Source organism: Mixophyes fleayi, chromosome 10 (genome assembly GCF_038048845.1).
Source record: "Mixophyes fleayi isolate aMixFle1 chromosome 10, aMixFle1.hap1, whole genome shotgun sequence".
In the NCBI taxonomy this organism is placed as follows: Eukaryota; Metazoa; Chordata; class Amphibia; order Anura; family Limnodynastidae; genus Mixophyes; species Mixophyes fleayi.
In genome coordinates, this window is record NC_134411.1 from 44,756,639 (window position 1) to 44,776,412 (window position 19,774).

A 19,774-nucleotide genomic window follows, 5' to 3' on the forward strand; every position below is an offset into this window, starting at 1 on the left:
GCCGGGTCGGTACACAAACGGGTAGTCAGACGTTAGCCGGGTCGGTACACAAGCGGGTAGTCACACGTTAGCCGGGTCGGTACACAAGCGGGTAGTCACAGATGCAAAGTAGAGTAGCAGGAGCTGAGCAAGCAGAATACTCAAGCATATGTCTGAACCAGGAAGTGCCATTTATAGGCCCAAACAGGAAACAGGATCCAACATGGTTTCTCTTTGATTCCAAACTGGCCATCTTGGATAAGGGCAAATCTAAGGGCAAGTTTGCAAATACAGAGACCTCTAGTGGTCAGAGGTGCAAATGTCAAGGTAATTCCTTACAGCAAGTTTGCAAATACAGAGACCTCTAGTGGTCGGAGGTGCAAGTGTCAAGGTAATTCCTTACACCTGAATTTTGGTGACTATCTCGCTTAGTCAGGATTTTGTCCGACTGCAAGGACAGCTGAGAGGTATGTCCCGCTTTACACTGTATTGCTTGTGAAGACAGATCTGCATGCACCTAACAGTAGTGTACACAGTATTGCCTGTGTATTGTCTAATAAAATGATAACCATGTTACATCATAGTGGCCCCCTGTCTAAAGTACCCCAGGCCCCCCAGAGCCTTAATCCAGCTCTGGGTCACGGTGTCAGATTCACACCTAGTGCTCTGCTCCTCTTCCTAGTAGCCAGGGGCGGGCCGTTCTGGGGGGCAGGGGGGCGTTGGCCCCCCGGGCTGCTTAGAATTACAGCTATTAGGGCCGGCCGGCAGGCGGCCGGTCGCCCCTGGAAGCAATATCACCGGTAAAAACCGTGTCATGTGATGCGGCCGACTGTGCGGCGTGCGCCCCCCGGGCTGACATATGCCAGCCCGCGTCTGCTAGTACCACCCCTAATATTATTTGGTTTAGGTCATACTTGCCAACATGGGCAAGATGATTCCCGGGAGGGTGCAGGTGGGTGTATGGGGGCGGAGCTCGAAGAATCACGTCATTAGCCCAGCCCCAAAATGGACATCACTACTCCGCACCAATAAAAAACAGGGAGCGGGCCGACGATGCTGCGTCCATGACGTCACTAGGCCCCGCTCCCTCCGTTTAGTTTACACAGCTGGCCAGGATCAGGGAGAATTGCCTCCCAGACTCCCAGAAATTTGCGAGTCTCCCAGACATTCCGGGAGAGTAGGCAACTATGGTTTAGGTTAACCCTAAAACAAATAATAACCTTATTAGTATATAGGGGGAAGCAAAAACAAGACCTTTTCCTGGCAAAAACATCAGGTTTTAAAAGCAAACAGGCATTTTAATAAATCCCATTATAATCAGCCACATAAGTTTAAAAACTAAAAAAAAAATAGTGCTGTAGGGAGAGGGAGCATATAAAATAAAATGCAATATAAAGTCAGGTTTGTTTTTTGCTGCTTTATTTTTATTATTTGAGATTTATTGTTTATATTAATAAAGTATCGCTGGATTAATCAACACTAAAATAGTCTATTTTTAAGAATGGGCTGTTACATATGGGCCAGTGCTGTGTGCTTGCCCTCCCCCCAGTCTGCTAGCCAGCCCCTGATAGCAGGCAGACATTGGGTTAAACAAAGAGCTGGAATGAGGGGAGGAGGAAACAGTCTGCTGCCCAGGAGTCAGGAAGTGGTGAGCTCTTGTGATCTAATTAGAAAAGTTGTGTAGTTAATAACAGCGCTAGTAAGGTGAGTTCTGATTCTGCATAAAGGAGACAAGTCGTAGATAAAGAAAATGAGAAGTCTAAAGTTTATGTGTGTGGGAAATGACAGGGAGAACCGGGGGAGAGCGATAGACCAGCAGAAGAGAAAAATGTAGTCCAGCAAACAGCTAAAAACAGGCTTTAAAAGCACAATGAGGTGTGATTCATAGGTCAGCATATTGCACAGACACACAGGGCATGCTGGATGGTTTAGTTAATCAACATCTAGAGAGGTTTTTGTGTTTTCAAAAAACTAATATTCTTTGCAGTTCATATAATCGAATAGCTTCAGCAAAGTACAGGAATCCTGCAACAAACTCTGAATACATGTCACAATGAATGCTTCTTCTCACTAAGGTTTTTTTATGTGTCATACCTACAGTAGCTGAAACATTGAGTTTGTGAGCCGTGCTGCAGATTGTATTTTGGCTTATATGGTTTGTGAACTCTAAGCCTAAATTCCCACTAGCGTTTGAGATTTTTATTTGTTTTTTTGTTAACTCAAATACTGTAAAAATGCATGTGTAGAGTTGATGTATGTTTCTAAGCGGCCTATATATATATCAATCTGCAATTTCAAGGATCCTTCAAATTTATGATTGTTGCATTGCAGCAGATATTGTGGATATCTGCTGCTTTGCATTCAATTTCATTTTCTGAGCAGTGCCCATAAATTATTATGAGGACTGCTCCCTAACGCAATCTAACAAGTTCCGAAAATTAGTAATTTTTGGAAAATTGTTATGTTAATATGTGGCAGCTGAAGCTTTCCTAGATGTCCGCTCTGCTCCGAAGAGCAGAACTGCACAGTGCATGGATCTTGTGATCCCTCTCTTCCACATGATAACAGTTCCTCGTTAGTATAATCTCTGTGCGCATGCCCTATACTTTCGGTTGGGCATGCACACTAGGGGCTAGATTTACTAAGATGCGGGTTTGAAAAAGTTGGGATGTTGCCCATAGCAACCAATCAGATTCTAGCAGTCATTTTGTAGAAGGCACTAAATAAATGAAAGCTAGAATCTGATTGGTTGCTATAGGCAACATCCCATCAGATTCTAGCTTTTCATTTATTTAGCCCTAGGAGTTCAACGAAGATGCCGACATCGCAAGTTTCTTCGCAGTTACCAAGCAGTGAAAAGGTAAATGTTAAACTGCACAGGGACAGCAATTTATCGTGACTGTCCCTGCTGAAATTTTTTCATAAATATGAGAAATAATTAAATCCTTATCAATGCGATAAGGATTGAAAACTATTTTTCATTTTATGCGGTTGTTGGTAAATGTGCCCCTAAATGCATTGAATTTCCCTGGAGGCAACGTCATAAAGTAGTCTCTTGCGTTCGTTGGCAATGAGGTGCTTGCACCAAGTTACAGTATATCTGTTTATCTTTACAGACAGAAAATTAACACCTAAATTTAATGTTAATCCATGACTTGAATCTGAATTTCAAGTATTTACACCCCCAGTCCAATTCTGAAAAATATTTATATATATTTTTACAATATGAATAAACAAAATTTGTATGTGATCAGTTTATTTGTATCGGGATAAGTTCATTTAATCAGTTTCTGCGGCTACTGTAGTGTATTGGAGTTGTTTGATGTGGCAGCTTGTAGATGTGATATGTAAAATTTAATGATCAGGGATATGATATGAAAGTGATTTATAACGCATACCACAGGGCACAGGAATTGCATATTGTGCCTACAGGTGTTGAGGAACAAATATTTTGCATATCTAGGGCACAGATGGGCAACCTTATATATAAGTGCCCCATATTACTCTCAATTTCAGTAATATTTTAAAACTATATTTAATGAAAGATATCTATCTATAATAAAATGTCAGTAGGCATTGTAATGTAAGATAAATATGTTTCTCTTTCATCCAGTCTGGGGGACACTGCTTACCATGGGTTGTGGAGGGAGCTTGGGGAGTTGGCACCTAACTAGTTAACTTTTAGTACTGCCGACAGACCCTTCCCCTCTACAATCCCCCTGCCTCTTCCTCTTCCTGTCAGTTAATTAAAAAGCCCCAAGGAGAAAAGGCCAGTCAGACAAGAGCGCACAGAAGAAAAGCAGAAGGGAGGGATCGCTTACCATGGGGACGTTCTAAAGCAGCCCCCTAAGGGTGGGACTACTCTGAAAATCCCGCTCGTAAAGCATTACGAGCGAAATTTGCATCCGCAGATGCAAATACATTAAACTAGTAAAATTTTAAAAGGTGTGGACAGAGGACCAGGTGGCTGCCCTGCAAAGCTGGTCTGCAGAAGCCCCATTTCTCGCTGCCCACGACGCCCCTACCGATCTGGTGGAATGGGCCGTAAGTCTCTCCGGCACAGGACGGTTAGCCTTTATGTAAGCTTGCTAAATGGTTGCCGTAATCCATCTTGCAATGGACTGTTTTGGGCTGACCAGCCTCTCTTACTAGCATCATAAAGAACAAACAGAGAATCAGTACGTCTAATCTGAGAAGTTCTCTTGCCATTAATGCGGAGAGCCCTAACCACATCTAACTTTTCCATAGACTGTTGATCCGAATGGGAAGTAGATGAGAAGACCGGAACTACAATTTTCTGGTTCACATGGAAAGCCGAAACTACTTTTGGAACGAAGGAAGGGAGGGTTCTTAACACCGCTCTGTTCTCGTGGAAAACCAGATATGGTTCCCAACAAGACAGAGCTCCTAATTCCGAAACCCTACGTGCAGATGCAATAGCCAAAAGGAAGAGGACCTTCCAGGTCAACCACTTCAAATCTGCCACAAGTAATGGCTCAAAAGGAGGCCCCTTAAGCATATCCAGTACCAGGTTGAGATCCCATGGTGCTGTGGGCGGAACATAGGGAGGCTGAATATGCAAGACTCTCTGGAGGAAAGTCCTAATATCTGTTAAATCCCCTAATTTCAGGTGAAAAAATACTGACAGAGCCGAAACCTAAACTTTTAAAGAACCTAACCGAAGCCCTGCTTCCAGGCCATCCTGAAGGAAAGCCAACAAGCGAGGGAGGCGAAAAGAGGACGAGTGACATGTCTTATTTTCGCACCATCTGATGTAGGCTCTCCGGTGATAGATGCGAGCTGAAACTGGCTTTCTGACTCGCATCATAGTATTCTCTACGCAGGAGGAAAAACCTCTAGCCCTCCAGAGGCTGGCTTCAACAGCCATGCCGTTAAACTGAGCTGAGGTAAATTCTGGTGACGGAAGGGACCTTGCAGAAGAAGGTCGTCTCGAGACGGAAGACGAAAACCTTGTCCTTCCGCCATAGAGATTATGTTCGCGTACTAGACTCGGCGCCGCCATGAGGGAGCTATTAGAATTACTGGCAGACCGCCCTGCCTTACTCGTCTGAGTATGCGAGGAAGCATGGGAATCGGAGGAAACGGGTATCCCAACCTGAACACCCATGACATTGTCATAACGTCCACTGCCACCGCTAAGGGGTCTCTTGCCCTTGCGCAAAACCTGTGAACCTTTCTGTTGTGTCTGGAGGCCATGAGATCTATGTCCGGAAGACCCCACATCTGAACCAGAGACTGGAAAACTTCCGGATGGAGTGACCACTCCCCCGGCATCATCTGGTGTCGACTTAGGTAGTTGGCCTCCCAATTATTTATTCCTGGAATGAAAACTGCCGATATTGCTGGAACAAATTGTTCTGCCCAAACCAAAATTTGAGCTGCAATATTCATTGCCACTGCACTCCTGGTTCTTCCTTGCCTGTTGACATATGCCACGGACGTGGGATTGTCGGACTGAACTCTGACAGGGTGGCCCTGAAGGAGGGACTGGGCCCCCCGGAGGGCCAAAAGAATAGCCTTCAACTCCAGCATGTTTATTGATAGGGCTGATTCCTGAACCGACCAAAGTCCCTGGAGCCGGAGGTGCAGAATTACCGCCCCCCAACCTTTCAGGCTGGCGTCCGTTGTGGCTATGATCCATGGCCATGGAGCGAAGGACCTGCCCACTGTCATGTGATCCTGAATCAGCCACCACTGAAGCGATTCTCTCGCCCTTGGAGATAGAGAGATCCTCTGGAGATCCAAACGTAGGTGGGATCCTGACCATTTCGTCAATAGATCCCACTGACAACAACAAGAATGGGCTCGACCGAAGGGGATGGTCTCAAAGGAGGCCACCATCTTTCCCAGCAGCCGCATGCACAAGTGCATTGAGGGGTTGGGAGAAGACAAGACCTGAGTTGTTATACTCTGAATTGAACTGATCTTTTCGACAGGTAGGAACACCCTTTGCTGGCTGGTGTCCATAATAAGCCCTAAGAAAACCATGCGTTGACACGGAACCATCTGGGGTTTCTTTAAATTTATTAGCCATCCATGGCCCTCGAGAACCGCCAAGGTGAGGGATAAGTGATGACGTAAGCAATTCTCTGTGGAGGATTTGATGAGCAGGTCGTCCAAATAAGGCACGACCTGAACTCCCTGAAGGTGAAGACATGCTGCCATAACTGACCTGATCCTCGTGAAAACCCTCGGCGCTGTTGAGAGGCCGAAGGGGAGGGCCCGAAACTGATAGTGGAAGGATCCCACCGAGAATCTTAGGAGAGACTGATGGTGGATCCAAATGGGAATGTGGAGGTATGTGTCTTTTATGTCTATAGACGCCATAAACTGATCCTTCTCTAAGCCGTTTATCACCGACCTTAGGGATTCCATCCAAAATTTGTCCACCCTTAAGTGCACATTGAGACACTTTAAGTTTAGGATGGGACGAAAGGAGCAGTCCGGCTTCTTGACCAGAAACAGGTTTGAATAAAACCCCTGTCCTTTCTGGTAATCTGGGACCCTGCAGATAACTCTTTGAGAAAGAAGAGAGGCGACACAATCCTGTATTGCCTGCCTTCTTGATGGATCTCGGGGTAGCGGAGTTAGGAAGAAACGATGTGGGACCGGGCCCAGCAGGTCTAATCTGTACCCCTCTGATATAATACCCCGAATCCAAGGATCTTGGGAGGACCCTGCCCACTGTTCCTGAAACAAAGACAGACGTCCCCCCACTGGTGCCCCCTCCGGAACAGAATGGGCGTCAGGACGCAGGCTTCTCCTGGGTCTTGGAAGCCTGGCGCCTAGATGCAAATGAGGATCTCCCCCTGGCAGAGGAGCCTCGAGAATTTGGCTGTCTGCCTCTAAAGGACTGTCCTCTAGGTAAGGAGGTCCCCCGAAAGGGCTGCCTAGTGTAGGAGGAGACTCTTATAGTCTGCAGACAAAGCAAATTGGTGAATGAGATCAGGTGTTCAGACTCAACAGGATATTTAGCAAATGTCTCACCCAAGATGGCAGCCTCCAGTACTGCAGTCAGAAGTCACCCTTGTCCCAGGATAGAATGCTGCATTCGACTAGGAGGGACATGGTGATATGGTACCGTTGAGTGGTGTAAACAGGACTAAGACCCCGATTCATGACAGGCGTTATAGCATCGTCTTTTAGTACCCAACCCTACATATGTAGGAAAAACAGAAAGAGAACTATGTATTGGGGCTCTCCCCTCCGGTCACTATCACAAAAGTGGTCACTTTGCTATAGTGACCATAGAAGAGATAGGAGAGTGGTTTTTCACAGGAACAGCAGTTTATCATGACTGCTGTTCCTGTTGAGGGGTGTTAATAAATATGCACAATATTTCAATCCTTATCTTTGCAATAAGAATTGAAATCAATCATGCATATTATGGGGTGCTACATAACTAGTGGCCTCTGAGGAGAGGAGATAATGCATATGATAATTGTCTGTTACATTTAAAATGCTTATGGCCAAATCTGTAATGAAGTTTAGATGCTTTTTGTAATGTTTATGAGACTGCTTTATATATGTGCTTTTCAAAAATTTGAATATGCTTTTTGATCACTTCAAAATGTTATATGTCACATCCGATTATAAAAAAACTTGAAACATTTTCTAATGGCATGAAGCAATCATCTGTTATTTGCATGGTGAATAGGGATGTATAATGAGTGACTAGCAACCATCATCATCTTCATCACCATTTATTTATATAGCGCCACTGATTCCGCAGCGCTGTACAGAGAACTCATTCACATCAGTCCCTGCCCCATTGGAGCTCACAGTCTAAATTCCCTAACACGCGCACAGACAGACATGGGTTATATGCTCCAAACAGGCACTGGAATTTTTATATCTACACTTAATTATTCATATATTGGCACGCTGACATATTCGATGCCCTTTTTAATATTGTATTTGTGGACATACTATAATTTTGAATTGTTGTGTACAATAGACTGTTTGGTGTCTGCGATTTCCCTTTTTAATATTTTTATTTTGTGACTTACACCTCTGCATTTCTTTGCAGTTAAGTAAGGTCAAAACAATGTCAGATGTGGAAGATGATCCCTGGATATTCTTTGCCAAGTTATTACCTTCAGACCCTCGTCTCATGGCAACAATGGCTAATGGGTATCTGGGTGCAAGAGTCTATGGAGATTACCTACATGTGAATGGTGTGTACAATGGGGCAGTAGGAGACTGCCACAGAGCAAATGTCCCGAGTCCTCTCAATGTCCAGCTTTGCATAACCAATGGAGAAGTTCTGGATCAGAGTTTCTCTGTAGATATTAAAACAGGTAATATATAGTATGTTACATTTCTCATTGCTTGTCCAGCCGTTAGTGATGCAGATTACACAAAGGTCCCAGGTTATAATAATCTAAAGGACAATTATTTCTTTCATGGCTGGCTAGCTCATCAAAGGGTAGATATGGTCACTTATTAGTTAATCCCACAGTTCAGAAAATTTGGTTAGTATAGTTTCTCTGCTGATCATGTTCAAGACAACAATGATTGTCGTCAAAGATTAAGGGGTCTATTTATTATAATGTGGTGGTAACACTCATTATGTATTGCTACAAATGGCAACCGCAAAGACACTCCCTGACGCAAACAGTTTTTACAAAATTGTGACAGAGGTATAAACTGAAATTCACTTTAAAATATAAGAGAATAGTTGTTCCCTGAAGTAAATAGAAAACAAGAAATAAAAGTGTAGTAAGGTTTTAATCTTGACATCTTCCCATGGTAAAAGCTGAAGACAATGAACTATCCTTGGGTGGGCACTTGAGTGATAACGAGTGACAGGGATGCCGACAAGCACAGGTGTCACAGTCCCCTGCCCTTTCACATCATCCTCAGTAGCGCTCATTCATGTTACTTTCTGCTATACGTTTCTGATTTTAATGAAAACTAAATGAGTGACAAGGATTGCCATGACCGTTTTAAAAGGCCAAGTGGAGCTGAGCTTTGAAAACATGTTAATATAAACTTGGGTGGGGAGGTGAAACAAGCCAGATTCTAAAGTAAGGACAAATTCATTTTTACCTACCGTGTTTTAGCCCAGCAGGGTGCTACAAACATTTTGCCTTGGGTGGCTTGAACCCTTAATCAGGCCATAAGTGGCTTATACCTTTTGCGTTGCTGGTTATTATCATGACTCTAAATGGTCTCATTGGTTGAATACGCTAAATTTCAACAAATCTGAATTGGTCCAACACTTTCATAAATGTTTTTTTTTAAGGGTACTGCATTTAATTTGCCAACAGCTAACACAAAACATATTAGCTTAAAGATGATGTCCATCAACACAAATTCATTACTAGGCTGATGCCAATAATATAAGTCTGTAATATAAATTTGTACAATTACTTCCCACTACAGCCCAGTGGTGCACATCTCTACATACAGCCACTCTTCATCTTATTGCAAGAGCAGATAATGTTATCATCCAGTGCTATTTTCCAAAAATGTTTTGAAATTTAAGATACAATTTAAGCAATGGAAAGAATTAAATATTCAGGAAGAAAAAAAAACCTATTTGACTATAAACCTCAGGAACAACCTGTTACCACTTGATCTGATTGGGAGTCTTCCCAGAGAAGCACACAAACTATGCAAAGGTGTGAAAGGGCAAAACTGACTGTGCAATACTGTGATCTTGTATGCAAACACGTGTTTCATACCAAATAGTTTGAAAGCATCACCCAATGTGTTCCCTTATAGAATCAGATGTGTGTTTATGAAGCTCTCCCAAGTTTAGAAAAATCATTGTGTTTTTCTTTTTAGTTTAAGGCCCCCAATCAATCCATCCACAGGATAAAAAGCAAATTCTCTTTGAATAATTTAAGAGACGGAGGGGTACTCTAGACCAATGTTGGCTAACCTATGACATTCCAGGTGTTGTAAAACTACAAGTCCCAGCATGCTTTGCCAATATATAGCAGCTTTTTGCTGCAAGGGTATGCTGGGACTTGTAGTTTCACAACACCTGGAGTGTCACTGGGTAGCCAACACTGCTCTAGACCACATGTGAAGAAAGCTTTTTCTAAAAGAAATGTTAAATACAATTTTTTTCAGATTATGTTTAGGGTCCTTTAAGAGATGTAATAGTACTTGAATAGTAGTTCCAAGACACATAGAAAATATCATTGCTTCACCTTTTATGTTCCCAAGTCTGAGTACATTCTTTGATATTCTGTTTTGTTCCTATGATGGATTTTTTAGGTACATTCAGCCACAACCTCCAGTGCACTTCATTTACAGCTACCCAGCAGCTCTTTGCTCATCGTTCTCACAGACATCTCTTGGTCAACATTATAACCTTAAAGGCAACAGAAGGTTCCAGCCCTGTCACCGTCAATCTTCAAACCCAGTTTAGGGCAGAAAGCCAAGACCTAGATCTTCAGAAAGGGCCTGACTACCGTAACGCGAAGTTAGTATGAACAGAGCACTTAACTATGAAGTTTACACTTTTATAACTCCTTGTTCTTTTTTCTAATAGCTGTTTCCAATACTGGTGAATTATGCCACCTTCTAAATGAATACGTAGTGCTTTGAATATAACACTGGCATGCATGGGCATCGAGAGTGAGGGCAGCAGGTACACAGTACTGGTGCCTGGGCCTTCCTGGGTGCCCTAGCTTGCCTGTGTAGTGGGAGGAGCCACTAACCTGGTGTGGACACGCCCTGTTCGATGGCTATGGAAGAGGCCCGAAAGTCCTCTTTGCAGTCCTGAAAACTTCACAAGTAGGGTTGTTTAAATACAGCTAGTTGACAAGCAGACGCTTCTTTACAGAGAACTTGTATGAGCTGTTCAAGTAGTGAGATTAGCTAAGATGGTCGTGAAAATGGGCCTACCCTTCACATGTATATGTAATACTGTTTTTTCTTGTGTGCGGTGTGTAGATATAGAGCTCATGCATGCATTTGTACATGATGCTGATGAGTGTCACTGATGTGATATAGTGTATATCAAATTTATTTCATTGACTGTGTATAGGAGATTTATGATTACTATGTATTTATGTCTCTATAAGGTATGCCCTCATAGGTGTTTTTCTAATCCAATCCAATACCTGCTAATTCTCTGCATGTTTCCATTAACAATGTTTATTTCATGTTAGTAATTATGCCGTGTGGGGTAAAGGTTCTCTGTGTTATATTAGGTACACAAATATCTTGTGAACTCACCACATTGTGGCAACATAAAAAAAAATAAGGTACATCGAAACAATTAATATTTTCTATTTAAAATCTGTTATGTGCTACAGTAGCACATGCATGTTGCTGCACATGAAACCAGTTTGCTGTTGCAGCTTGACAAAACCAATTTTATGTTACAATATTGATGCTTTTAAGCAACTTACCCAAGGTAACTGATGCTAGTTCTTTGAATAAAATGATAGCCTACAGTACAAAACAAAAACAAAAAAGCTCATATATTATCCTGATGATGTGTAAGATATTACTTTATGGATTACTCATCTGTTCATCGTTGCACTGTTTTTTTGTAGGTACATTTATGGGAGCACACTAGTCCCAGAAGTTGAGTCTTGTCCACTGAAGTCTGTCCATATGATCTACACTCCAGTCCCTCAAAGCTTAGTCCTATCCTCTGACCAAGAAACGTGGGTGTTCCTGACTGCAGTGTCAGAATCTGAGAAGGATGCAAAAAAGAAATTTGATGAAGGCCTAGCCCTAATTGATGAGAAGCAGATTTTCAATACACATACAACAGCATGGGCACAGCTATGGGAAGGAATCTGGATGGAAGTGGAAGGTTCATTGGCTCTCAGACAGGTTGTCTATGGATGTCTTTATTATCTTTTAAGCTCCCTTCCAGCATTGGGGTCAAATGAAGAGTTCAATGGAATTAGCCCTGGAGGCCTATCTAATGGACAGTGCAATGAAGATTACTGGGGACATGTTTTCTGGGATCAGGTAAGTTTAGTTGTGCAAAAATATTTGTCCCACACGATACCAATCAGGTGCTGAAAAGGAACACGTTTACCTAGTTAATAATTAATTATCACAATCTAAATCTACAGAATTAAAAGTGGAAACTATATAAACTCATTTGCATACAGTATATGCCATAAAGTGCATTCAATGTAATAAGATGCTTTAAAGGGGAAAAAAGATGCTTCTAAAAGAATTATTGTGTGTATATCCAATAAAATTTAACAAAGATGCATAACAAGAAAAGGAACGTATATATTCTCCTTAATTCACCTATACCAATAATCCAAATAAAATAGATTAATCTAAGATAAAACATATTTATTAACAAAAAATATATACAAAAACCATACATATAATAACAATCCAGCTTTTCGGAGGTGTCTATTAGATCTCTTTTGGCTGCAGTAGCAAGGTCACTCAAACCTGGAGTCCGTCAGATCTCATATTACACCAGAGAATTCACAGTTTCATATATTCCAGCAATCGTCTACAAAGATGACTTGGTTTTTCAAAACCTTATTTGAACTTCTCTTATGCTTTTCTCCACCTGGTGCTCGAGCGGTTTCATCAGGGATATTGAGTAATTATTGAGGGCCCCTTTTTTAAAACACAGGTTATCAAATAGCGACTCATGATCAATCAAGCTCAGGTGGTAATCTCAATAAGAATCAAATAAACTTATTTCATATAAAATAACAAAAATCAACCTTTAACAACTGTTAAGCTGGGTACACACTACAGAATTTTCCACCAACTTTTTATGCAGATCGATTTTACATCTGATTGATGGTCCGATCGCTCGGTCTATGGATTGCATACACACTAGTCTTGTTTTAGATGATAAAGGGAAGAGCGGCCATCCCGGGAGTGGCTTTTTACATCCATGTTGTCGTGACCAATGATTTTAATGTCGTACACACTGAAGCAACATTTGCGGGGAATGTAACGATATACCAAATACATTTGCATAAAGGGGCAGAGCTTTCACTATAGTTAACACCCAAAATCACATAAAAAGAGAAGACAACATTGTCTCTTCATTCATTCATATTTTTTAACCTACAATGATACAGTAGAAGAAGAACCAGCAAATGTACTTTTCCCGTGGCAAGAAGACTGCAGGTACGGAACCAAAAAAAAAGAAGGAGAAAGAATAGATCTTGTTGGAGCAAAGATTGGTTCAATAGGAGAGACACATTCTCACATATGCCCCTGCTGCAGGAGATACGGGACAACAACCCAGATGACTTTAAGAATTTCCTTCGAATGAATGATGCCACTCTTCAGGAACTGCTCCAACTAGTAACCCCTCTCATCTAGTTTGGCAACAGATCTGAAATACAGCACAGCTATTTCACCTCAAGCTCTTGGTATGATAATACCTGACACCTGTGATGCTATCATCGAAGTTCTCTGTGAACAGTATATGAAGGTTGGTAAAATGCAATAGTATTCATTATAAAAAACTTATTACCATACATAAAATTGTAAAAATACATTTACTTTGTAAAGTGCAATGCAATAATTATTTGTACCAGGCAACAGTTTATAATTGTTGGTAGTGCAAAATTTTGCTTGTATCCTTCCTGATGCTATTTGTGTGGATGTCATACACAGTTGAGACATTACGCTTTGTCCGCCCACGGTACCATGCTGTAACTGTGCTGTGTGAAATGTGTATGATTGTGTCTGCGGTTAGATGGGGAAACAACTGTGTCCAGCCACAAATCTTCAGCGGTTGCCCTGCACATGAGGTCGCACAGCAGCAGCTCCATTTCATCTTGTATGCGCTTGCTGCTACTTCTCATTTTGCTAGCTATTGTTGCTCCCAGGAAATCAAATGTGTCCTGTTCCTTTCTTTTGTCATTAAAGTGTTAGCGCAATCAAGCATCTTTTATGTTAGTGCATCACTTTCTTGTATTTCCCTTATTCTACGTCTCTTTCACTTCTGAATGTTTTTTGCTTGTGTACCAGCTTCGGTCACGTCCTGGCTATCGGCAGTAAGTTGGCTTTCAAGTGCAGTGCTATTACTTGTTGTATCTTCCTGGCCTGCAGCATCCAGCAAGAGGCCATCAGACAGGAGTGCAGGCTTAAAAATACCAAAATAAAACTAATGAGAGTATGCAATTGCATTCATGTTCAAATGTAACCTATTTACACGTCTTTATGTTTCAGTTTCAATCAAAAGGAAGACTGGAAAGTGATAGCCAAAGACTTTGAGAGACAATGGAATTTTCCAAATTGCGGCGGTGCCATTGATGGCGAACATGTCAGAATTATACCCCCATCAAACAGTGGATCTTTCTACTTCAATTATAAAGGATTTTTTAGCATTATTTTAATGGCCATAGTGGATGCGAACTATGAATTCTTATTTGTGGACATTGGATAAAATGGAAGAGTCTCAGATGGATGTGCACTGGAGCATACTACCTTCCATAACAAACTAAAAAACAATGACCTTAACATTCCATCTCGGAGTTGCACAAAATGTGGACTAAACTTTGTGTTTGTGGCAGATGACGCCTTTGCATTGCACAACAATGTATTAAAACCGTACCCACAAAGAAACCTGAGCATTGAAAGGCGCATATTTAATTAGGCTGTCACATGCTCGGCGTGTAGTCGAAAATGCCTTTGGGATGCTAAGTAACAGGTTTCGAGTTTTTCATTCTGCCATAAACCTGCATTTGGACAAGGTTGACAAAGTAATGATGGCCTGTTGTGTTCTGCATAACTTTCTACGGCGTAAAAGCGGACGTACCACTCAGGCCTATGTGGACACTAATGGCGAGGACATGGAGGTAGTGGGCTTGACACCATTAGAGTGTGGATAACCTAGAAATAGTAGTACATTGGCTAAATTAAATCGGGAGGCGTACCTTACGTATTTCAGTGGGGATGGTGTCGTGCCATGGCAGAATGATTGCTTATGACAAGTGTTTATATACATGTTATATATTTACATTGTTTTGTTGTTTCTTTTAGTATGAATAAACCTGTTACATGACAACATCATAATGTATTGTACTTACTTTGCCGCTTGCAGGTATATCATATGCTTGCTCTACCTCTTGTGGGTGAACTGCTGTCTGTGGGCATGCTGCTAGTGGACGTACATGTTTCTTGGTCCCTCACAAAGTGTAAAAGATCAAAGTACCATAGCTTTGGCACATACACGTCTTCAGCTGCAGCTCCTGATTTTTTGGCGGCATCAGCTTTATTTAATTTGTTTTTATACACAGTCCTAAGGTTCTGGATCTTGCTCTTTGCCCATTCCACAGTTGCTCTGGGGTAATGTGGAAGACAGGCTTTTGCCAACTCTTGCATCGCCACGTTACGCATCATTCTGTTTGAATAACCTTTGGATTTGATTTTCCGCAAACATGGGTGAACCCTGTAGGTCTCAATAAAATCCTTCATTAGGTCAGCATTTCTTTTGTAAGCCATTGTGTTCTGTTTGGCTATAATAAAAATAAACATATTTTACATCTGTGGTGTACAATAAAGTAATACAAGTACACATGTATGCACCTATCAGAAAGAATTTACCGTATATATGAACGAATGTACAGCTAAAAACGATTGTAAAATCCCTTCATATGTAATGGTCCTGTACGGGTTATTTATAGCTAAAAATCTCCATACACAAGTTTATTATAAACGAATAGGTATCGCCCACAATGCTCCATTCTCTGCGAGCATTATCGCTGATTGGTCCATAGCAGAAACGAACGCCCATGTCTGAGTGTATAAAATTACAGAGAAGCCTGTCTGACGCCGAGGAACGTGAGAAGATGGCCGGAGAAGGTGTTAGTGGGGGTTGCAGCTATGGAGACGGAGACAGAGTCAGAGATGGTGCTGGAAGCGCCAAAAAATTGCGAAAAATGTAAGGTGGGGGATGGAGATGCTCATGTAGACGAAGAAATAAAATTTACTGCAGTTAAAAGAGCAAAGCCAATGAGCCCAAGAGAGGTGGAGATGATGGTAAACGTAATGAACCATTAATGCTTATAGCATGTGTCTGCCAGTTTAATTATAAACCTTTGTCAGTGTAGTCTTATAACAAACAAAGTTTTATTTATATGTGTGTTGCTTATGTCTGCCTCATAATTATAGCTATGTGTCACTTGATTGCACAATACACATTAATAAAAAGGTTATATATGTGTATTACATTTGTCTGCCTGCATAATTAAATACATTTTTGTGTATAACACTCGTTTGTGTGTCTGCTATAAATGTGTATGGCTGTGTATTTTATATATGTCTGGTCGCATATTATTACACCTGTGTAAATTGTTCTGCATCTTGCACCTGTGTTCTGTAAAACCCTTTACATGTACATTGCCTTTGCTTTTTTTTTTATGGGTTTTGGGATGGTTACTATTAAACATGCTCTGCCCCTTATTTAAATGTCTTGCGGATATCGTTACATAGTCGTTTAAGTGTGTACAAATTTCTAATCTTTGCTCACGACAATATTTCGGGAAAAAGTCGTTTACTGGAGAGTCGCTCTTTCGTTAATAGTCTAAAACTTGACTAGTGTGTACACATCGGATATACAGGGGAAGGGAAAGTCGTAGCTAACACATCGGTCGAAAAATTCTTTAGTGTGTACCTAGCCTAAACCAATTTAAGATATCCAAATGTCAGACATTTTACCTGTATGTAAAATTTTTCTATAACAATGTTTATCGTTTAGGTCATTTATTATGGTAGTTTTATTTGGTGCTACATTTCCATTGAAATATATATCATAACGTCACACATGAATGCACAAGGGAATAGATGTTTTTTGAAAATGTTGCTTGTGTGGTCAAAATTATCATTATTTTTCTCTGCATTGCATAAGGACACTTGGATATATCCGAATATTCTGCTGTTTTATCCAGAATTGGCCCGTCATATTCTTAAATACCGGATTCGGACACTTGGAGGAGCAATGCATAATGCTGAGCAGCAAGGATATAAAGTATGTAGTAAGAATATTTATTAAAATAAAAACTTAATTAATTTTTTTTTACACCAAATATTAACAAACATGTTTGTTTCAGGTTTTAGATAGTTAGATTATATAATTAATTGTTTTATAAAGTAGTTGGCAAACAGTGCAAATTATATCATGGTTGTACAATTTTGATGTTGAGTACAAAAATACAAATCGACCAATAAACCTTTAATAGAGTGCAGCTAAGATAAACGAAAGGTAAAAGTGCACATCCAAACATAGTAGCTTTATTTATATATTTAACATTGAGGTTAGGGAGAGAAAAACAAAACACTTGATTTTCAAATCATAACTCAAAGAAGTGAGACAAACTTTTGATCATATGAATTGGAAATATACTGCTGAAAAAGCGTTTTTGATGCGTCATCAGAGGAGACACTTAGTAGCAAACCATACTACAGATTTTCAAAGATGAGTTGTTGACATCACATCTAATCCCGCGATACAACTAACAGTTTATTGTAAGCGACTGTCTGATACAGTCAAAGATTACTTACTTAAAGCTTTCCTCCCTATTTGTATTAGCACTCGATAGGCAACAGGAGAAGAGGGCTTCAACATAGACTTATCCCAGTCATCGGGAACCTACAGCCTCAAATTATTCAGGGAACTCAGTGGTTAAACCAATTAATGAACTCTAGACTGAGCCTATGCAAGGAGACACCATATATGTGTGTGTGTATATGTGTATGTGTGTGTGTATATGTATGTGTGTATATATATATATATATATATATATATATATATATATATATATATATATATATATATATATATATATGTGTATATATATATATATATATATATATATATATATATATATATATATGACAATTGTTGAAAATCAGTATTAAAGCAATAAAAAATAAACATCATTTAGCAATATCTCGGCTCTCATGTGTTTAGATGAATTAAAAAAGGGATTATTTGTAAGAGTAACAAGTTTGTAAGGAGACGTGTGGGGGCCTTGGCTTAAGGAGTTACATCACTCATTCATTCATTCAACATTATTACAATTGGTGGATTGTTGTCACATTCCCAAAGATCATAACATGTGGTGTGATAGAAGCATTTCCATATTTGCATTTTAGTGGTTTCTGAAAATCCTTCCCAAGTATCGAAAAACTGCTCAACTCTAGTTTCTTTTTGTAATGAAGTTTCGATCCAGTTCATGCAAAACACATGGAAAAGTTTCTCTCAAAATAGTGAAATGGGAGGGAGGGTGTTTTGGGCCCAGACCTGTAGTATGCTATTTCATGATTACATTTGCTGCAAAAAAGTAAGTATGCTTAATTAAGTACCTAAATGTGTTTTTGACTTAAGCTTTCTGTTTAACTTTTTTCATAAAATATGTTTTTTTATGTTTTGTAATAAATATGTAATCTTGATGTCAAATGACTTAACAAAATGGCATGTAAATACCTTTCTAATGTAGGGTGCAAAGTTCCCATGGGAAAGTGCGTTAACAGGATGTGAAGTTTGTCCAGAGAAAATATATGGAGAACAGGAAATTCACATTAATGGAGATGTTTTGATGGCATTTAAACAGTACTATTACATGACTAAGGTATATATTAAATTAGTGATTTCCATTATGTATTTAATCTGAGAATAGTAAAATTTTCGGTGTGTATCTTTTTAAAGAGGATTTCCAAAGCAGATCAATTTGTATACTTTCACCCTTACTTTCCTGATCTCCTTACCGTTTCTGAATCATGGACTGTGATTTCGGAGCATTGCTAGCAACGAAAGTGTCAAAATTAGTTCGCCCATTTCGCCGCAATGTTTGGAGAATTCAAATTTCAGAAATTCATATCTCAGGATTTGAAAGATTTTGCTAAAGGTGTAAACTTCAATAAGTGGTTTGTGGCATTGCAGCATCACCCCACATGTAAAATAAGAATCAGAGGCAATGACCAGCAGTGTAATGTAATATAATAATGGTCCTATTTCCTCTCCTGAAGTCTTTATTAAAAAAAAAAAATCTGCTGGTAGGGTGAGTCTAGGTTAATAACTACACATCTATGAAAATTCACTATACTGTGACTAAGGACCACCATGTTGCAGTACTTAAGATAATCATGCACACCTTTTCAATGCCAACCTTTATCTGTAAAATAAGAGTGGCCCACACCTGGAAGAATACAAAGACTGAGGCATTTTTGCTAGCGGTTAGTTTTTTTCTTTCTGTTTCAATTATTAGGATTTAGACTTTTTTGCTTTGAGTGGAGGCTGGGATGTGGTGAGCTCAATTGCGGAGTACTGGTGTAGCCGTGTTGTGTGGAGTAAGGAGGAACAGTGCTATCATGTCAAGGGTACGTGCCAGGTACATGCATATCAATTTACCTAATGGATTCAGTATATTGCTTTTGTTAACTTTCTTTAATTGGAGGAGTATAACTGTTACCAAGTGTCAGTGTCCTCTTTTTTTAAACATCTAATCAGGAGGAATGATCTCTAGCCATATTGCTTAATTTAAGTGTTTTGAATACGCACTTAGGTACTTACTCTTATATAGCTCCATGTGTCTGTCTCTACTTTGCTATAATAACAATATTTGCCTTTCCTTTCCCATCTATTTTTTCTCTTTCAAATTACTTCCGTATGACACAATTGTTTTTCTATCTCGCACCTTCACAAATTCTCCACTGATGATCCCTCATGGGACAGGCCTCCTCCTGCTGACATATAAATAAAGACATGTACTGGTAATACCCTTGTGCTGGCACTGCCACATTGCACCACACACACTCGCATACAATTTTTATAGAAATATTACAGTTGCTATTGTTAAAT

The 19,774-nt window shown here is 40.2% G+C and overlaps 1 protein-coding gene across 2 annotated transcripts in view; it reads left to right on the forward strand.

The window, feature by feature from the left end:
* Positions 1–1,585: 1,585 nt before the first annotated feature.
* The window catches only part of PGGHG (protein-glucosylgalactosylhydroxylysine glucosidase), a 37,083-nt gene continuing 18,894 nt past the window's right edge, over positions 1,586–19,774 (forward strand). Inside the window, exons 1-7 of one of the 2 annotated variants that reach the window (XM_075188621.1) lie at positions 1,586–1,627; positions 8,030–8,300; positions 10,231–10,438; positions 11,520–11,946; positions 16,823–16,942; positions 18,414–18,545; positions 19,182–19,293. In XM_075188621.1, coding sequence (XP_075044722.1) covers positions 8,048–8,300; positions 10,231–10,438; positions 11,520–11,946; positions 16,823–16,942; positions 18,414–18,545; positions 19,182–19,293 — 1,252 coding nt within the window. In that variant the 5' untranslated portion in view covers positions 1,586–1,627; positions 8,030–8,047. Of the gene's footprint in view, positions 1,684–8,029; positions 8,301–10,230; positions 10,439–11,519; positions 11,947–16,822; positions 16,943–18,413; positions 18,546–19,181; positions 19,294–19,774 lie in introns of both variants that reach the window. The other variant, XM_075188620.1, reaches the window with a different exon arrangement.